Raw genomic sequence first — 19,720 nt, 5'->3', positions numbered from 1 at the left:
GGGAAGACAAGCCCCCAGAATGTTTGGATTTAAAGACCAGTGGGCTTACTTTGGGGAGTCCCAGAGTCCCAGGGGGCTGGGGGAGAAAGACACTCCAGTCTTAAAGGGTGCACACAAAATTGCACATGCCCAGGGACCCAGGGCAGAAGCAGTAATTTGAAAGGCGTCTAGGTCAGACCTACTGGGGGATTCTACTGGAGAAGCAGGATGCAACTGCAGCTCACCCTGGGGACATAGACAGTAGTGGCAGCCATTTTTGGAAGTTCTTTCTACCACATGGACACTGGTGCTGGCAAACGTCATGAAATATAAACAACCTACCAGGTACACAGTAATAAAGACAGCAAGTTAGGCAAAATGAGGCAACAGAGGAACATATCCCAAATGAAGGAACAAGATAAAACCCCAGAAGAAGAACTAAGTGAAGTAGAGATAGGCAACCTATTTGAGAAACAGTTTGGGGACATGATTGTAAAGAGGATCAAAGAACTCGGGAGAAAAATTAATGCACAGAGTGTGAAGTTAGAAGTTTTTAACAAAGAGTTGGAAAGTATAAAGAACAACCAAACAGAGATTAATAATACAATAACTGAAATGAAAAATACATTAGAAGGAATCAACCATAGACTGAATGATACAGAGGAATGGATCAGTGAGCTGGAAGACAGGATAGTGGAAATAACTGAAGATGAACAGAAAAAGAAAAACGAATAAAAAGAAATGAGGACAGTTTAAGAGACATCTGGTACAACATTAGAAATCGTGCAGAAAACTTAAATATACATTTTTCTAAAGAAGACACAGTGAGGGCCAACAGGCACCTGAAAAGATGATCAACATCACTAATCATCAGAGAAATGCAAATCAAAACCAAAATACATGTCACATTTCACCTGCCAGGCTGGCTATCATCAAAAAGAGCAAAAATAACAGATGTTGGAGAGGATGTAGAGAAAAGGGAACCCTAGTACACTGTTGGTGGGAATGTAAATTTATGCAGCTATTATGGAAAACAGTATGGAGGCTCCTCAAGAAACTAAAACTAGAACTACTATATGATACAGTTATTCCACTCTTGGGTATATATCTGAAGAAAATGAAAACACTAATTAACAAAGATACATGTATCCCAGTGTCCATAGCAACATTATTTACAATAGACAAGATATGGAAGCAACTTATGTATCCATCACCAGATGAATGGATAAAGAACAAGTGGTATATATATACAATGGAATACTACTCAGCCATAGAAAGAATGAAAATTTGCCATTTGCAACAACATGGATGGACTTGGAGGGTATTATGCTTAGGGAAATAAGTCAGACAGAGAAAGACAAATATTGTATGATATTGCTTACATGTGGAATCTAAAAAATAAAATGAATAAAATATAATAGAAATGACTCAAAATTATAGAAAACAAACTAGTGGTTACCAGTGGGGACAGGGAAAGTGGAAGGGACAAGATGGGGTAGGAGATTAAGAGATACAAACTACTATCTACCAAATAAATAAGCTACAAGGATATATTGTACAGCACAGGGATATAGCCAATATATTATAATAACTACAAATGGAGTATAACTTTTAAAAATTGTGAATCACTATGTTGTACACCTGTGACATATATATTGTAAGTCAACTATATCTCAATTTAAAAAAAGGAAAAAAGAAAGTACTTTGTGTGTGTGTAAATGTAGATAACAGAAAACAAAGTTAAGGCATAATATCATTACTCAGAAAAAAAGTTGTTAGCAGATTAAATTAGACTTTTATATCTATAAGATGTTTTATGTAAGCTGCATGCTAACCACAAAGCAAAAACCTACAGTTGATACACAAGAGATAAAGAGAAGGGAATCAAAGTATACCATTATGGAAATTCATAACAAAGACGGCATAAGAGAAAGAAAGGAACAAGGGAACTATGAAACAGCCAGATAATCCTTACCTGTCATAATTACTTTAAATGTAGATGGATTAAATCCTCCGATCAAAAGGCATAGAGGGGCTGAATGGATAAAAAAAAAATCAAGACCCAACTGTTTTCTGCCTAAAAGAGGCTCACCATGGCTTTAAGAACACACATAGACTGAAAGTAAAGAGATAGAATAAGATATTCCATGCAAATGGAAACCAAAAGAAAGTAGGAGTAGCTATACTCATATCATACAAAATAGACTTCAACTTAAAACTGTAACAAGAGACAAACAAGGTCAGTATATAACGATGAAGGTGTCAGTTTATCAAGAGGTTATAACAATTATAAATATGTGCACCCAACATCAGAGCATCTGACTGTATTAAGCAAATACTAGCAGATTTGAAGGGAGAAATAGATAACAAGATAATAATAGTAGGGCACTTCAATATCCCACTTTCAACAATGGATAGATCATCCAGACAGAAAATCAATAGGGAAATGTTGGACTTGAACTATACTTTTGACCAAATGGACCTAACATATCTAGACATATATAGAACATTCCATCTTACAGTGTTTCTGCTGAAAGATCAGCTGTTAACCTTATGGGGATTCCCTTGTGTGTTATTTGTTGTTTTTCCCTTGTTGCTTTAATATTTTTTCTTTGTATTTAATTTTTGATAGTTTGATTAATATGTGTCTTGGCCTGTTTCTCCTTGGATTTATCCTCTATGGGACTCTCTGTGCTTCCTGGACTTGATTAACTATTTCCTTTCCCATATTAGGGAAGTTTTCAACTTTAATCTCTTCAAATATTTTCTCAGTCCCTTTCTTATTCTCTTCTTCTTCTGGGACCCCTATAATTCGAATGTTGGTGCATTTAATGTGGTCCCAGAGGTCTCTGAGAATGTCCTCAATTCTTTTCATTCTTTTTACTGCTCTGTTGTAGTTATTTCCACTATTTTATCTTCCAGGTCACTTATCCACTCTTCTGCCTCAGTTATTCTGCTATTGATCCTATCTAGAGAATTTTTAATTTCATTTATTGTGTTGCTCATCATTGTATGCTCTTTAGTTCTTCTAGGTCCTTGTTAAACGTTTCTTGTATTTTCTCCATTCTATTTCCAAGATTTTGGATCATCTGTACTCTCATTGCTCTGAATTGTTTTGCAGGTAGACTGCCAATTTCCTCTTCATTTGTTTGGTCTGGTGGGTTTTTACCTTGCTCCTTCATCTGCTGTGTGTTTCTCTGTCTTCTCATTTTGTTTAACCTGCTGTGTTTGGGGTCTCCTTTTCGCAGGCTGCAGGTTCGTAGTTCTCATTTTTTGTGTGTCTGCCCCCCGTGGGTAAGGTTGGTTCAGTGGCTGTTGGAACACAAGACTGGTGCCTGTGTTCTGGTGGTTGGGTCTGGATCTTGTCTTTCTGGTGGGCAGGACCACGTCTGGTGGTCTGTTTTGGGGTGTCTGTGAACTTAATATGATTTTATAAAGCCTCTGCTAATGGGTGGTGTTGTGCTCCTATCTTGCTAGTTGTTTAGCATGGGGCGTCCTGCACTGGAGCTTGCTGGCTGTTGGGTGGAGCTGGGTCTTAGCGTTGAGATAAGAGATCTCTGGGGGAGCTCTCACCAATTGATATTACATGGGGCTGGGAGGTCCCTGGTGGTCCAATGTCCTGATCTCAGCTCTCCCACCTCAGAGGCTCAGGCCTGACACCCAGCCAGAGTACCAAAACCCTGTTAGCCACACAGCTCAGAAGAAAACAGAGGAAAAAAGAAATTTTAAAAAATTATTAAAAGAAAAAAATAAATTATTAAAATAAAAAATAAAGGGCTTCCCTGGTGGCGCAGTGGTTGAGAGTCCGCCTGCAAATGCAGGGGACACGGGTTCATGCCCCAGTCCAGGAGGATCCCACATGCTGCGGATCGGCTGGGTCCATGAGCCATGCCCTCTGAGCCTGCGTGTCCGGAGCCTGTGCTCTGCAACGGGAGAGGCCACAACAGTGAGAGGCCCGCGTACCGCAAAAAAAAAAAAAAAAAAAAAAAAAAAAGTAATAATAATTTAAAAAAGAAGAGAGCAACAAAACCAGTAAACAAATCCACCAATGATAATAAGTGCTAAAAACTATACTAAGATAAACATAAAAATCAGGAACAAGTCATTGGCAGGCAGCAAACCCCAAGTCTACAGTTGCTCCCAAAGTCCACCACCTCAATTTTGGGATGATTCGTTGTCTATTCAGGTATTCCACAGATGCAGGGTACACCAAGTTGATTGTGGGGATTTAATCCCCTGCTCCTGAGGCTGCATGGAGAAATTTCCCTTTCTCTTCTTTGTTTGCACAGCTCCTGGGGTTCAGCTTTGGTTTTGGCCCCACCTCTGCATGTAGCTCATCCTCAGACATCTGTTCCCCACCCAGACAGGATGGGGTTAAAGCAGCAGCTGATTAGGGGCTCTGGCTAACTCAGGTTTGGGGGGAGGGAGGGGTACATAGTTAAAATTGGAATGCAGGGGGATCCTGCGGTGGCAGAGGCCAACACGACGTTGCAACAGCTTGTGGGGAGCAATGTGTTCTCCCAGGGAAGTTGTCCCTGGATCATGGGTCCCTGGCAGTGGCGGGCTGCACAGGCTCCGGGTGGGCCCGGGGGTGGTGTGGAGGGTGACCTGTGCTTGTACACTGGATTCTTGGTGGCTACAGCAGCAGCATTAACATTTCACGCCCATCTCTGGTTCCAAGCTGATAGCCGCAGCTCGCACCCATCTCTAGAGCTCGTTTAGGTGGCACTCTGCCTTCTGTGGGCACATGGGGGAGGAATCCCCTCTCCTCGCACACCCTGAAACAATGGTCTCTTGCCTCTTCAGCAGTTCCAGACTTTTTCCCAGACTCCCTCCCAGCTAGCCGTGGCGCACTAGTCCCCTTCAGGCTGTGTTCATGCAGCCAACCCCAGTCCTCGCCCTGGGATCCGACCTCTGAAGCCCGAGCCTCAGCTCCCAGTCCCCGCCTGCCCCAGCGGGTGAGCAGACAAGCCTCTCGGGCTGCTGAGTGCTGGTTGGCACCGGTCTTCTGTGCGGGAATCTCTCCGCTTTGCTCTCCGCACCCGTTGCTGAGGTCTCCTCCGTGGCTCCGAAGCTTCCCTCCCCCGCCCACCCCCTCCCACTCCCGTCTACGCCAGTGAAGGGGATTCTTAGTGTGTGGAAACTTTTCCTCCTTCATAGCTCCCTACCAGAGGTGCAGGTACTGTCCCTATTCTTTTGTCTCTGTTTTTTCTTTTGCCGTACCCAGGTACGTGGGGAGTTTCTTGCCTTTTGGGAACTCTGAGGTCTTCTGCCAGCGTTCAGTAGGTGTTCTGTAGGAATTGTTCCACGTGTAGATGTATTTCTGATGTATTTGTGGGGAGGAAGGTGATCTCCACATCTTACTCCCCCGCCATCTTGAAGGTCTCTCCCTGCCTTCTCTTTTGTTTGTATCTAATCTCCCTCTATCTCTCTTTTATAAATACATCTGTGATTACATTTAGGGCCTACATAGATAATCCAGTAAAATGCTCCTCATCTCAAGATCCTTAATCACATCTGTAAAAACTCTTTTTCCATATAAAGTAAGATTCAGAGGTTCCAGGGATTAGGGCCTGGAGATCTATATCTATCTATATCAATATCTATATCTATCATCTATATCTATAAAATGAGTTAAATATTAAAAAATATATATATAACCTTATACATATATATATTTTAAAAAATATTTAACTCACTATTTAATGAGGGAACCAGTGAGATATTATAACCAGTTTAAAAGAGAATTCAAACAGTGTGCACACATAGGCAGTCAAGAATGTCGAAATAAGTTTACAAGTAGAAGTAAAAGTGGTCAGTATTCATGGTAATCACTGCATCCACTAGACAAAATTCACTTATATTTCTATTGTCAAAAATCATTTGCATTATTATGAGTATTCTACAACTTAGAGTTGTAACATGGCTTAAAGACATTAAAAAGCGCAAGTAACTGAGAAAGGTATACTAGACAGGACATCCAATAAGTTCCCCACCTCGATTTCAAAGTCTTTAAACAAGTTTTCATGACATTCTCTCCCTTCTTTTTTTTTAAATAATGCCTTGTTTATTTTTATTTTTACAGGAACAAAATAAAATCATTATTATTATTACTGGATTTTAGAAACTTTAGTGTCTTTATGTTTTTTTATTCCCTTTTTAATGCCAGTTAATGCATTGATTTTAGGGTTCCACAAAATTTGGGAAACATTTTGATAAACTTCTCTTACTAGATATGAACTTAATTGACCTAGACGTATTTTTGAGGGCCATGATTTAGCGTATCACACTTTATAAAGGCTAAACACAGAGACTTGAAAGTAAAATATTTCATGTTAATTGGTATCACTGTGAAGAGTTTAGACCAGTGAGTAGAAAGTAATGCATAGTATTTATTAATATCAAGTACAGATTTACAATATTTTATTTATTTTTGCTGATGCAACTATATTCATTCATTCAACAAATATTAAGTATCTGCTATACACTAGGCACCTATGAATTTATCTTCCTGGCAATGACTTTTTGTTTTTTTATTTATTTGTTTGTTTATTTTATTGATATATAATTGACATACATTATATTAGTTTCTTGTTTACAACATTATAATAATTTTTACACATGGAAGTAGGCAGTAATTAAGTGACTAAGGCATATTATGCCTTTTAAACTTTGTGTTTGTGTGTGTGTGTGTATGTGTGTGTGTGCACGCATTTAAAATTTTTGACCAAGAAGAAAGTGGTGAGAAACATGTTGGGCACTATGGAAATAAGGCTTCAGTTACCAGGAGAATAATTTGAATTGTAAAGAGCTTGAATATGTAGCTAGGGAGGTGGATTTGATATGTGTAGCTGGAGGTTGGGCAGGAGGTAGAGGCTTTGTGTTTGTGTGTATATATTTTAAAGCAAAGGTTACCTTTAAGAATGTATCCATTCATTAAACATTTTACATTTTAAAGTTTCTTATTTACAAAGATTTCTTTAAGGTCATTTTTTTCCTGTTGAAGTACCTTCATCATGGTCTTCAGGTGGTGAAACATTAAACAGTAATTGTAAATAACAAGTGATTTTGACAAAACAGACAGAATGTTGATTAAGGTGAACATGAATCCAGTAACACAGGAGTCCACTGAACATAAAGATAAGCCCATAGACATGCTCTATTTTAGGAGCCTGAATCAATGGCGTCAAAATCAGAAACAAAGATATAGCTATGCATCCAAATATAAATGGCAAAGGCACCTGAAAGTAAAAAAAAGATTAAGATTAGTGATGACGTTGTCCTCAGGTTTCTATAAACAACATAAGAACATTCTCTGTCTTATGGAACAGATGTTTCCAAACTATTACATTACAGAAAGTAAATCAATGGCAGACTGAATGATTGTAAAAAAGTGGAACTGTATTTTATTCATTCTATAGTTTTCATGAATGCCTACTCAATTCATCAGATATTGTCATTTATTTACTAAAATTAGTGCTTCATTTTCAAGCATAGAAAAAATACATTTAAACATCATCAAAAATTAACTATGTCATTCTAGTATTAATCATTGAAACATTCTTAGTTTTGGGAATTTGAAAATCCAGTAACATCATAACTGAAATATTTGTTTATAATGCTTCTTTAAGGGAGCATGTGCCAGTCTTTCTCAGGGCAGCACCATCAAGTAATAGAAACAACAGAAATACTGGAATCAGAAAAGTCTGGTTAGAAATGCAATCTCTGTTATTTTAATTGCTCATTCTTTCAAGAAATATTCACTGAATTGCTTAGTGGCATGTGCTATGCTAAGGATACAGAGGTATTTAGGACAGATAAAGAAGTTTCTTCTCCAGGGAGCTTGTGACACTGACTAGCAGTATAACTTTGGTCTACCTAATTAATCTGATCTTCAGACCTATTTGCAGAGAACAACCAGAAGGTGGTTCCCCAAGTGCCTGTTCCACAGGGACCCCAAACACGGCTCAGTGAGACCCTCAGGGCCCCGCACCCCTACCACAACTGAAGGAAGGACACGGTGGGTTGGCAGGTACTAATGGATAGTTATGTTCAGAGGTTTTTAATCAAATATTCCTGAAATATGTGTGTGTTGTGTGTTATTACAGTTAAATATAAAGTCTGAGTGTTGAAAAAAAAGGGTCCACTTAGACTCATTTGCAAAATGAGTTTTTTATCTAATGCTTGTCTCCTAAAATCTTTGTCAGAACTGCATACAGTGTACTTCAGTAAAATGTGCTCAACAAATGGCATTTCTTAATTAACTTTATAACAGTGATTTGTATACATTTCTTACTCTTCTATGAGGCTAAGAAGATTCTTGATGGAAAGATTCATCTTTATTTCTCTGAACTGCCTAGCAGAGTGCCTGAAACATAGCAGATAGTCACTGCACATTTGTTGAATAAATGGATGACTGAAATTCAATATATTATTGTTTTCTTTTTTCAACTTGGGACATGGCCAAGAGGGATCCATTTTTGGGGGGTGGAAGAAAGTCAAAACTGTCTAAGCTAGTGTTTCTTAAAATATGGTCAATCGACCTCTCTGCATAAGAATCCCCAAGATAATTGATAAATATACCGATTCCTAAGACCCATCTAAGACCTACTAAATTAGAACCTCCAGGGGTGAGACTGGGAATTCAGATTTTTAACAAGCACACTCAAGTGGTTTTATGGTTGCTGGCATGAAATATGGGACTATCATTTTATTTTCCATACAATCTCTACAACCAGGAAGTATCTTAATTATATGGGCCACCGGATTATATTTATAACATGATTAAAGAATAAAACAAAGACTGTTTGGAAACTTTTAAGATTTATATTATAGCAAGGTATGGCTTATTTTATACCAAGACAAAATAAATGAAAATTAAAAAAAGAAATGAGGGAAATAAAGAAACATGGATAAACAATAAATTTGGCTCACAAAATGCATGCCACAAAGCCCCACATAGATTCTGAAAGCAGGCCACCAAAAGGCATAAGCAAATCAGTTGTTTAGAAGAGGTCCAAGTATTCCTGATGCTAAGATCAGAGAAAATTTCCTCAGTGGATCCTTTATAGAATAAAAAATTCATCACTATCTTTCCAGTAAATATAACAAAAATTTGGTCTCTGAAATCAGAATGTGTGGTTTAAATCCCAGCCCTGATCCTTTTATCTAGGGTAATTTACTTAATCTCTGAGATCTAGGATTCTCCTGAGTTAAAAGGGGGTAAAGCTAAGAAAATCTATACCAGCTGTTTGACCTGAAACTGCTCACCCCTCCTTCTAATTCACTTTCTACACTATTGTCAGAATGGTTTTTTCAAATGAGAGTCTGATTTTATTTCTTTTGCATATGGTTGCTTAGGCAGTTCACACTCATACAGGCATACCCGTCTGAGGGGGCAAAAGGGGGCTGATATCTAGCTCACCAGGCTCTGTGCCTGGGCACGGGGCTGGGGCTGCCTAGAGGGAGGGGTGCTTTATTATATTTTGCACAAAGACACTCTAGGAACCTACAGTAGCCCTGCTGACATTACCTAGAGGATAGTGATTCTATCTTGCTAGTTAAGTTCAGGTTCAAAATTTTTGTCATCACCTAAACTGAGGCTTAGATTAACATCTTATTGTATAAAATAAAGACCCTATCAAGGCCATACACAAGAAGAGTATGCCACATCACCCTCATTTGTTCATGGACTGAGATGCTTTTGAGCTGGGCAAAAAGTCCTCCCCTCAGAAGTGTTATTACCTAGCTCCTGAAAGATGACAAAAAGGATAACATCTGTCTTCCTTGAGGAGAATCAGTTTTGACATTTTACTCTAGAAAAATCAGACCAAAAGCAGCCCACACAGTCGATTACACATCAGTAAGCTGGGAAATGGAGGTCTGGTTCAGATGTTTCATAAATTTGACTCATGACTGGTTAGAAGCATCCCATATAGAATAAGAAATTATATTCCTAGACAGAGAATAGAAATTTAATATTAACATTTTAATTTTGATTTACCTTGTAAGGTCTAGGTAGATTGGGTTCCTGATACCTTAGTTTAAGTAAACCTATCATATGTAACCCTCTTAAAAACCATATTGCTAATCCTGAATATTTTATTAAATTGATCAAATCTGAGGTTATAATAACAACTGAAGTTAAGATGATTATCTGGCTGACAGCCATGGTTGGACACGAGTGGTTATTGAGCATCGAGAAGATCAAAGGCAGTTGTCCTTCTTGGCTTGCTGTGTAGATCATCCTTGATGCCGAAAGCACTGTACAACACATGCTGCTAAATATTGAAGTTGAAATTCCCAAAGAAATGACCCATTGCATGGAAGGGATTATTTTGTCCGTCCAGGTGACAGCAACAGCATCTATGAAAATTTTAGAAAAATTTCAGAAAAGTTAGTCCCTTTGCTTGATTGAAACTATGCCAATAATTCTTCACTTTCTCTGCAACCATACCCTTTGTAATATGATTTTGCAGCTCCTTCCAAGAAAGGGAGTCTCTTTACTTATTCTTGAATATGGTCTGGCCTTGTGGTCTGTGTTGGTCAGTAGAATGCATTGGAAGGGGTGATTTGCCACTACATTTCAAACTTTCTAAGACTAGCTTGTGCATGGGATTTAGGAAGCACTTTTCAGGACTCAAAGTGTATTAAACTTAGAATAAATCTTATAAGTGGGACATTAAGCATGAGAAAGGCATCTAAATCAGGCGGGGGCTGGTGAGATGGCATTGCGAGGGAGGCAGAGAGATAGTATTTATTCTGGAAACACAGTAAATTGTTTAGAAAGTCTGACGTGTGGTGAGGGTGTGTGTGTGTGCAAGGGAAGGCAGGAGATGAGGATAGAAAGTTAGGCTTGAGTCAGATCTTGGAGAACCTGCCATGGTCAGGTTAGGAGCTGATAGTTGGTCTGAAGGAATGTGATGATGGAGTGATGGTGTGGTGGTTGCAGCAGCTGTGAGAGTGAGACTGGGAGGAGATGCACGAAAACAAGATGGTGGAATATTTAAGCAGGGAGATGACAGGATTAGATTTGTGTTTTATAGAGTGATCTCTAGAGACTGAGTGGAGGCTGGATTGGAAGGAGGAAGTTAGAGGTGAGCGTATACATTAGGAGGTTATTGCTGTAAATGAAGTAAGAAAAATAAGGGCCTGGGCACTGAGTGGGGGAAAGAAGAGGAGGGAACACCCAAAGAGAGATGTTAGTGACGTGGGTCTTTACAGAACTTGCTGCCTGGTTTGGATGTAGGGTGAAAGGCAAATTATAGTTCTCCCCCCTCATTTTCATAGTTAAAAAAATCTCCTTTAGTGTGTTACTGTATTCCTGTGAGACCAAACTGTGGGAAGCAACGTGTTTCTTTTTACTTTTAGAAATTTATATTCCTCTTTTTCTTTTAGAATCAACATAACGTTTTTATACTAGTCTCAGAGAAGATGCATAAATGCATCTTTTGACTTTTGGGACCATGTAAAATATCGTTTTTTTAAAAAATGAACTTCAAAGCTTCTTAGTTTTGTAAAGGCTTTGAATGCAGATGATAGAGCAGAACTCCAGTTCAGTGGTGTGGCTCACTAGTCTGATCCTCTTTGTGACCTCTGGCCTTGAAAACACATCCATTACAGGGGAATTCTAGTTACTGGAGTGACACAGTCAGCCCCTCCAAAACCACACACCCTATACGTGTTCATAGACCCCTGTGTCTATTTGTATATACAATAGTTTTGGAGTCTATGTTTCTGTTGATGTATTATTTGACCTCTATCCAGAATATTTGAAGAGCTAGTTGTTCTCAATAAATGAATTTTCTAGATAACCAAACTTCTCTTCTTTCAGGAGTAATTATTTTTTAAAAATTAAAATTTTGTAGAATTTTTCTGATATATTTCAAATTCTACTCTGCCTTTTTAAAGTAAAGTGAACATAATTTAACATTTTTTAAAAAAGACCCAGTGGTGTCATAAAAATTCATCACTTGATTCTGTGGAAATATAATTATTTGGTATTAAAATTTTTTTTTTCTGATCGTAAGTACAACATGCTAATTGTGGAAAATATGAACGGTATAAAAAAGGAAATAAAAGATATCTTGCAATATTATCATTCAGATGGTGCCATTTACTATTAACTTTTTGTTGTATCTCCATTTAGTCATGTATATGTTATATGATTATATGTATTAATAAAATTCATCTAATATATATTAATAAATATTCATACTATTGCTTGCTTTGCTAATAGGCCCTATTAGTGGTGGTTATGCTTTGATTTGGTTTGCTTGTGTTGAGGCATTTTAGTATGGTGGTTGAGAACACAGGTCTTGGAGTCAAACAACCTGGATTTGAGTCTGTCTTTTTCAATTACTAGCTGTGTAACTTTGAGCACCATGCTTGATGGAATTGAGAAGAATATATTTTTGAAGGTCAGATCTCGCAAGTTGATGTCCACATTTACAATCCATTACTAGCAATAACCTGAACAAGAAGTAATCTTTTATCATTAGAAGAGCATGACTGAGACCTATTTTTGAATCTTATCAATGCTGTTCATTATTTAACTTTCCTCGCTACAGTTTCCTCATCTGAAAAATGAAGATAATGAAGGTGGTACTGCTTGTTCCAAACAACTATTTTGAGGGCAGGTACCTGGGTGCACCTTAAAGGGTGGAACACCTTCTAACAAAGTGTTTCTTCTTTGCCTTCTTGCCTTGCTTGCTCCTGTTTCTCCTCTTCTCTTTCCTCTTTCTCCTCCATGTCTCTCTTCCTCCTCTTCTTCCTCTTCCTCATTCTCTTTTCAATTCTTGCTTCTTCACATTCTTCTACCCTTCGACCTTAGTCTTTAGCATGTGCTCATTTTTTTAATAGATTGTTTAGGTGATTATTTTTCCTTTCTTGTGAAAACCAAAGCAGGACCACATCACATTTACACTCTTATGGGTGTATCGAAAAAATAGCAGTATATAGGAGTCCCTGTTTATTCAGAGGAGGTAGTAGTGACTATTTCCTCTTTGTCTAGACACATTCATACCTGCAGAGATGATTTCCCTGGGAGTCAAAACTGCCAGGTAGGATACATTAGCCAGTAAGTAAATCACAGCCACCATGGGAAGGACAGTAATCAGAGATTTGGGAATATTTTCACCAGGATTTTTTATCTCTCCTAAAAAACACAAATAAACTCATCAGAAAAGGTCATATTATTATGAGACTTTTGAAGACTTCTTTGTAATGAAAAGGATGAGAAAGTATTATTCATGTGTCTGTTGTTTCCTCATCTGCTTGACTGATTCTACTCCTTTGCAAGTTTTGCCTGAAAGCTTGGATTTCTCACCATCTTATACTAAAAATTCAATTTTTCCAACTACTTCATGATTATGGATTTACAGTGATGGAAAAGACTATTTAATACAAGCTACTATGTATAAAATGATAAGCTACAAGGGTATATTGTACAGTGCATAGTATATAGCCAATATTTTACGACAACTATAAATAGACTATGACCTTTAAAACCTGTGAATCACTGTGTTGTACACATGAAACCTATATAATGTTGTAAATCAACTATACCTCAATAAAAAAAGAGAAAGAAATGAAACAGGGATGAAAGCAGAGTGGGGGGCGGGAGGAAATTTGCATTAAATAAGTTAGCCGAGAAATGACATTTGAGGGAAGACCTAAAGGAAGTGAGGGAGGGAACTATGTGAAGAACTCAGTGGGCAGTCTTCTATGCAAAGGGATCAGTTGGTGCAGAAAGAAAACAGATGCACCCCTTCCCCATGCCATGGCAGCCTTTTGTGAGCACATCTATGTCTTGTTTTGTCACAGAGGCTTCCAAAGTGCAGTATTGAATACCCATGATAGCATCAAGGACATACTGTGCTTTGTCTACATTTCAAATACAGAGGAAACTGCAGGGACTCAGAGAGGTTAAGAGACTTGCCCAAGGTGACACAGCAAATACGTGGTGAGGGCAGGATTTTAACCAAGTTTGGTCTGACACCAGACAGTAACCACTGCACCCTCCAGCCTTCATGTAGCTAGATCTCTTGGACCTTGAGGTGATGGATTTCTTGGACAGAAGGTGCAGAGTTCTTTTTGACACTTACTCCCACCCTCTTGGATAGACGTCCTCAGTTGGGAAAATCTTTGAGCTCCAATACATAATAAAGTTTTTAAACCAAAAGCAGGGATGAGCTCAAGGCACATAACAATGTTTGGGTCAGTTTCTGTCAATTGTAGGGGCCTTTTAGTCAGTTTCTGTCAATTGTAAGGACCTTACCTCAGGGGAGGAGACACTGCATCAACAGTGGATTGACATATTATCTCAAAAATTATTATCCTAAAATTGACATATTATCTCAAAATTCCTAAACATCATACTGTTTATCTTAAAAACGAAGTTCAGGGGAGTGGTTAAGAGCATAGGCCTGGACCTAAATGGTCTGGAGTTCTAACCTGGCTGTGACCCTTAATGGACTTTGGGAAACAGGTTTTGCAGTTAGCAACAAAGATTGCCAGCCCACAGATTTGTACAAATAAAAAATGTACAGTTGTTTTAAAAAAAGACTGTTTGGTATGTAGCATGTCTCTTCATCCCATCTGAGATATGTAATTTCTTCCTTTTTTCAGAAGTAACGGTTCTCTCATCTCTTTTCCTCAAGCAAATTGACCTCTGAGGAAGTACCTTTCTCATCCTTACTCTCCCAAGCAAACTTTTCCTACCTAGGCAAATTTACTGTATTAAAATGACTACTGGGTCATCATAAGTAAGAAAGGTGTGAATAGAATTCAGAGTCTTATGGGTTATGAATAAAATAATAAGAGGAAAACAATTTAGAGTCCATCAGGCAGTCAAGAGATTGTTTGAATCTACTCAAGCAGTGAAGGAAATTTGTCGTAAGCCATGTAGAAGCGAGACCGTCTGTCCATCCAAATTCCGATGGAAAGAAATCAGGTGATATTGATATAAAATCAATGTCAGCTGAATTGTGAGGTCTTGGGGTCCGCTATTACTATAGCAACGGTGTGACAGAACCAGCCTGTGCATATGTGACTTGAAGCATCAAGTGCTCAGATCACATGTCTTATCTTGAATCTGGGAAGTGTAAGTAACTGTGTAAGCTGGGATGGTCCACCCAACAGCTTCAATCACCTGAGACAGTGACCCTGATCCCCTGTGTGGGTAAATGACTTTACAACTTGACCGGCAGGTTCTCCTCTCCTCCAGCTTCTATGAATAATGGCTGCTAGTTCCCCATAGCTGAACACTTCTCCTGAGAATTGCCCTTAGTCCTTGGGTGATTTGGCAGGGAGGGGAGGAAGCTGCCTTGCTTAGAAAAATCTAGAAGTTTACATTCTCCCCTCAGAAGCAGCCCACAGTCATTTATGAACTGATAAAAGGTACAAAAGCCTAATGACTCTAGTTGGGAACATTTTTCCTATTCTAACAGTACTGTCTAATAAAAATATACTGTGAGCCATTTATGTAATTTTAAATTTTCTAGTAGCTACATAAAAAAAACAAATGAAATGGAATTATTAATATATATATGTATCCCCAGATATCCAAAATGTTATCATTGCAGTATGTAACATTTATAAAAAAGTATTAATGAGCTATTGGACATTGTTTTGCTCATTCAAGATTTTGATTTCTGGTGTGTATTTTACACCTATGGAGCACCTCACTTTGACTAACTACATTTTAGATGCTCACTAGCCACATGTGGCTGGTGGTAAGAATCTAGACAGAAGCTATCTATTCTGTTTACAATTAGTTAGGAATATGACAGCTCAGGAACTCGGAGAACCAAACTTGAGGGAGAGAGTTCTTTCTAGCGAGGATCATCCATTTTGAGATGGAAGAAGCCAGATCTCTAAATTTGGTAAGTTAATGAAGTGCTGGTTCTGATAGCCAGCCCCATTCAATTAGCCACAAGTTCTGGCCGTGTTACTGTACTCATCGCATTCGACCTTCTGCTCTAATAGTCTGCAGATCCAGAAAATTTCACTAGACGTTTCAAACACGACCATATTGATCTGAAGTTACACTTCTCTGTCAGTTCCCGTTATGGGATTCTTGTCCTTAATTCAAGGTTTAACTTGTTTGATAACAAATCAAACCAAGGAGTAGGGGGAGAATGAGATGAGTGCTTCAGACAGAATTGGGTCTAAAGCTGCACTGCGCTGTGTCTTTAGGTAATCGTCACTATCAAGAACACTTGGGCTTGCTCTAGTGCGATGCTTTACTTTAGCCAAGGGGTGCACCAACATCTGGGTATTTATTTTTGCAGAACCCGCCACTGCCCACTGACTAGGTGACCCTTGGAGGATGCAGTTCCAAAAGCAGTGACCTGTGAAACCCTGCCTCCATATATATCCAATATTTTCACTTATGACTTATGTGCCTTTTAATGGCCAAACTAGCAGCAAGGTGACTGTTGGCATAATTAATTTGTGCTAGGTAAATTAAAGTCTTATTTGAAAAACCTTGATATTTAAAAATTTGTTAATTTTATTGCAAGAAATTTCAATGTTACATTTGTCAATTAAAAAAAATCATATCAACTTAAATTTTTAGTAATCTACATGAGTAATCTACATTTGTCAATTAAAAAAGGAAAATGCTAAAGTACTTAAAAATCATATCAACTTAAATTTTTAGTAATCTACATGAGTGAGTCAATCTACATTGACTGAGGAACATAAAAAAAAATTCAATAATTCAAGAATTTAGAATTTGAAGAAATCATCACTAAAAGTTTTGATAAAGTATTAAGGACATTTCAAACATAAAATCTATAGCAACATTATATTTAGGGGAACAAACTCCAGTTTCTTATTAAAATTTTTGCAAAAATTTTGTTTGGAAGTCTTATATAACTTCAATATTTAATATATTCCTTAAATTTTAATATTCTTATAAGTTTAAAATGTAAAAGAAATATAGTGAATTGTTTTCTATTTATTTTGTTTACTGAAGAGAGCTATACAACTATTACCAAATTCATTTGGTACCATGACATCAGAGGGGGCAGCATTGCCCTGCAGAAACAACAGTGTATATAAGCAGGGAAGCATGGATATTACACCAGTCCTTGAAATTGTAAAAAATGGGAAACATTTTAAATACCTCTAATGTGAAAGTGCGGTAAAGCCATTCTAAGGAATATTATGCAGCAGTTAAAAGAATGTGTTAGATGACTAAGAACTAATATGGAAATTTCTCTAAGACATATTGTGGAATCAAAATTAGGATGTGAAATTTTACCAATGTGGTAGGGGATATATAAAATCTGTGATAGTTTTAATTTTTTACAAATGGATTATGTTAATATATTTCTTATATAATTGATATTTAACTCAAAATGTCTTGAAAAATTGTTAGAATAAAGTACGGTAAAATCTGAGAGTGGTCTTAATTTTCTCTTGAAAACTTTATCAAATTCCCAAGTGTGTGATAGGGGAGTGACCTGAAAAACACTAAATTCTGTGTATATTATATAGATAAGTATCTACCAAGTCTTAATGATGATTAAACTACATACATGTAGAGTATGCAGAACAGATTTAATTCAATTCCCCACAAATAAACAAATCAGATATATCTTTCTCCACAGACTTGTAGACAAAACTTTATGCCTGCGACAAAACTATTTCAGAAAAAGATTTACCTGCTATGCTGTTCAGGATTGACGTGCCAGAATATGCAAACAATCCTTGTAGGAAGGCTTCTGCAATCTGTGAGACGTTAGGAAGTTCAGCGTCGAAAGCGTTCTCAAACCTGGCCACGTTCTCTTTTTTCCCAATCCCTAACAGCACAATCCCAGTGATGGAAATGAAGCAGAGGACAGTCATCTTTGTCACAGTACTGATAGTTTGAAACAAAGCCACTCTTTGCACCCCTCGAGTATTTAGAAGTCCCAAAGACCACAGAATAGCCAAAGCTAGACACTTCTTTGGCAGCTCTGGAGCTGGGCACCCAGCATAGAAAGGCTGAATTGTATAGGTAGATAGTAACAAGGTTTCAGTAGCTAGTCTTAAGGGATGAGTAAAAAGTTTGATCCAAAGACTGAGGAAAGCAACAGAGGATCCAAGAGATCTTTTGAGGAAATAATACTGTGCTCCACTTCTAGGGAATGTTGTCCCCAGCTCTGCGTGACTGAGAGCGGAGATCAAAGTCAGCACAGCACAAGCAGCCCAAATACTCAGGGAGACAGCTACATTCAGTGAGGAATATTTTAATACCCCTTTAGGAGACACAAAGATTCCTGCCCCTATTGTGGCACTAAATATTAAAATGTTTCCACGGAAGAATCCTATTGCCCTCAGGAGTTGCATGCTTTTGCCTTTTTCCTGTTTTTTTTTTTTAAATCCTGAAAAATAATTTTAAAATTTCATGTGGATTGCTAACTCTTATACATTCACCCCATGATTCTTCTGCAAAGTGCTTTCCTGATTTAACCATTGTCCTTACATAAGCATTTTATTACTGCCGTTAACTTGATTTTGAAAATGATTAACTTGTAAATTGTTCTAAGATTTTGTGAACTCTTTTAAGGCCAGAGTTAAAATGTTTCTCATGTTAATTATTTAAAAATTCAAATATGCCCGGTGATGACTGCACAACATTGTGAATATGACTAATGCCACTGAATTGTATGCTTAAAAATGGTCAAAGTGACAAATTTAGTGTTATATGTATTTTGCCACAAGTCTTAAAAAGTTATAATATACAAAAACCGTCTCTAAATGGGGGAGTCATATGGTATGTGAATTATGTCTCAACCACAGGTACTCTTGAGGAAAATTTTAGCCTGAATTGAACTTACTGCTATTGGAAATAGATGAGGTTGCTGGGGTTTCTATTTACTGATTCCTGATCCAAGGATGTTCCTAAGCATGCAGTAGATGGCTGTCTGGATTATTTATTGTATTACTTGTAGTTCTGGAATTAGAGCTGCACACAAGAAAAAGAGCTGGGGAAAAAAGAAAAAAAGAAAAAAAAAGAAAAGGAAAGGAGCTGGGGATGGACCACTCCAAGTATATAGAACTAGCAAGTATTTAAGCTTAGGGACAAGATAGCTGGCATTGGAGGTTTGAAGTGATTGGACTCTTGATATATTTTTAAAGTAGACCCTATAGAATTTGCTGATGATTTAGATGTGGGGTTATGAGAGATTGAAAGGAATAAGATTGACCAAGGTATGTGGGCCTGGCAACTGGAAGAATGAAGGTGCCTTTACAGTTTCTATTTATGAATGTATCCATCTGCCTTTTGATGACCCTTTTTCACTATTAAATTCAATGCTGCATGAACATTTTTTACAATTTCTTCTTTAATCCATATTTGAGTTTAGGATATTCATAGGAATGGAATTGCTAGTTCACAGGGTTCTGCTGTTTTATTAGATGATTCCAAATTTCACAGCTTTGTCAACATTTAGTATCATCAGACTTAAAGGTTTTGCTGATCTGATGGATGTGAAATTATATCCCAGAAGTATATTAGACTTGTGCCCATATTATACATGTTTACTCTGCTTTCTGTATTTCCATCTTTTACTTCTCTCTCCATGTTTCTGTTTCTGTCTAGGTATTTTATTTTGATGTATCTTCTGATTCACCAGTTACATATTGTCAAATGCTTCTAGGGGAGAAGTGATGCTGAATGTCGGGCTCACTTCTCCAGTTTTCTTTTTTCTTCAGGATTTTGACTGCTTAAACCCTTACTGCTTTGCTA

At 37.7% G+C, this 19,720-nt stretch overlaps 1 protein-coding gene across 1 annotated transcript; it reads right to left on the bottom strand.

Annotated features, from left to right (window-relative positions):
* Positions 1-6,965: 6,965 nt before the first annotated feature.
* On the bottom strand, positions 6,966-18,318 carry LOC132440304 (solute carrier family 7 member 12-like). The gene is made up of 4 exons (XM_060035255.1): positions 17,652-18,318; positions 13,004-13,135; positions 9,983-10,344; positions 6,966-7,220 (listed from the first exon to the last, which is right to left on the bottom strand). Exons 1-4 carry the CDS (start codon positions 18,316-18,318, stop codon positions 6,966-6,968), a joined length of 1,416 nt encoding a protein of 471 aa, XP_059891238.1.
* Between the last annotated feature and the right edge of the window lie 1,402 nt (positions 18,319-19,720).

Source organism: Delphinus delphis, chromosome 17, assembly GCF_949987515.2.
Source record: "Delphinus delphis chromosome 17, mDelDel1.2, whole genome shotgun sequence".
NCBI lineage: Eukaryota > Metazoa > Chordata > Mammalia > Artiodactyla > Delphinidae > Delphinus > Delphinus delphis.
This window is presented reverse-complemented; position numbering and strand designations above follow the sequence as displayed.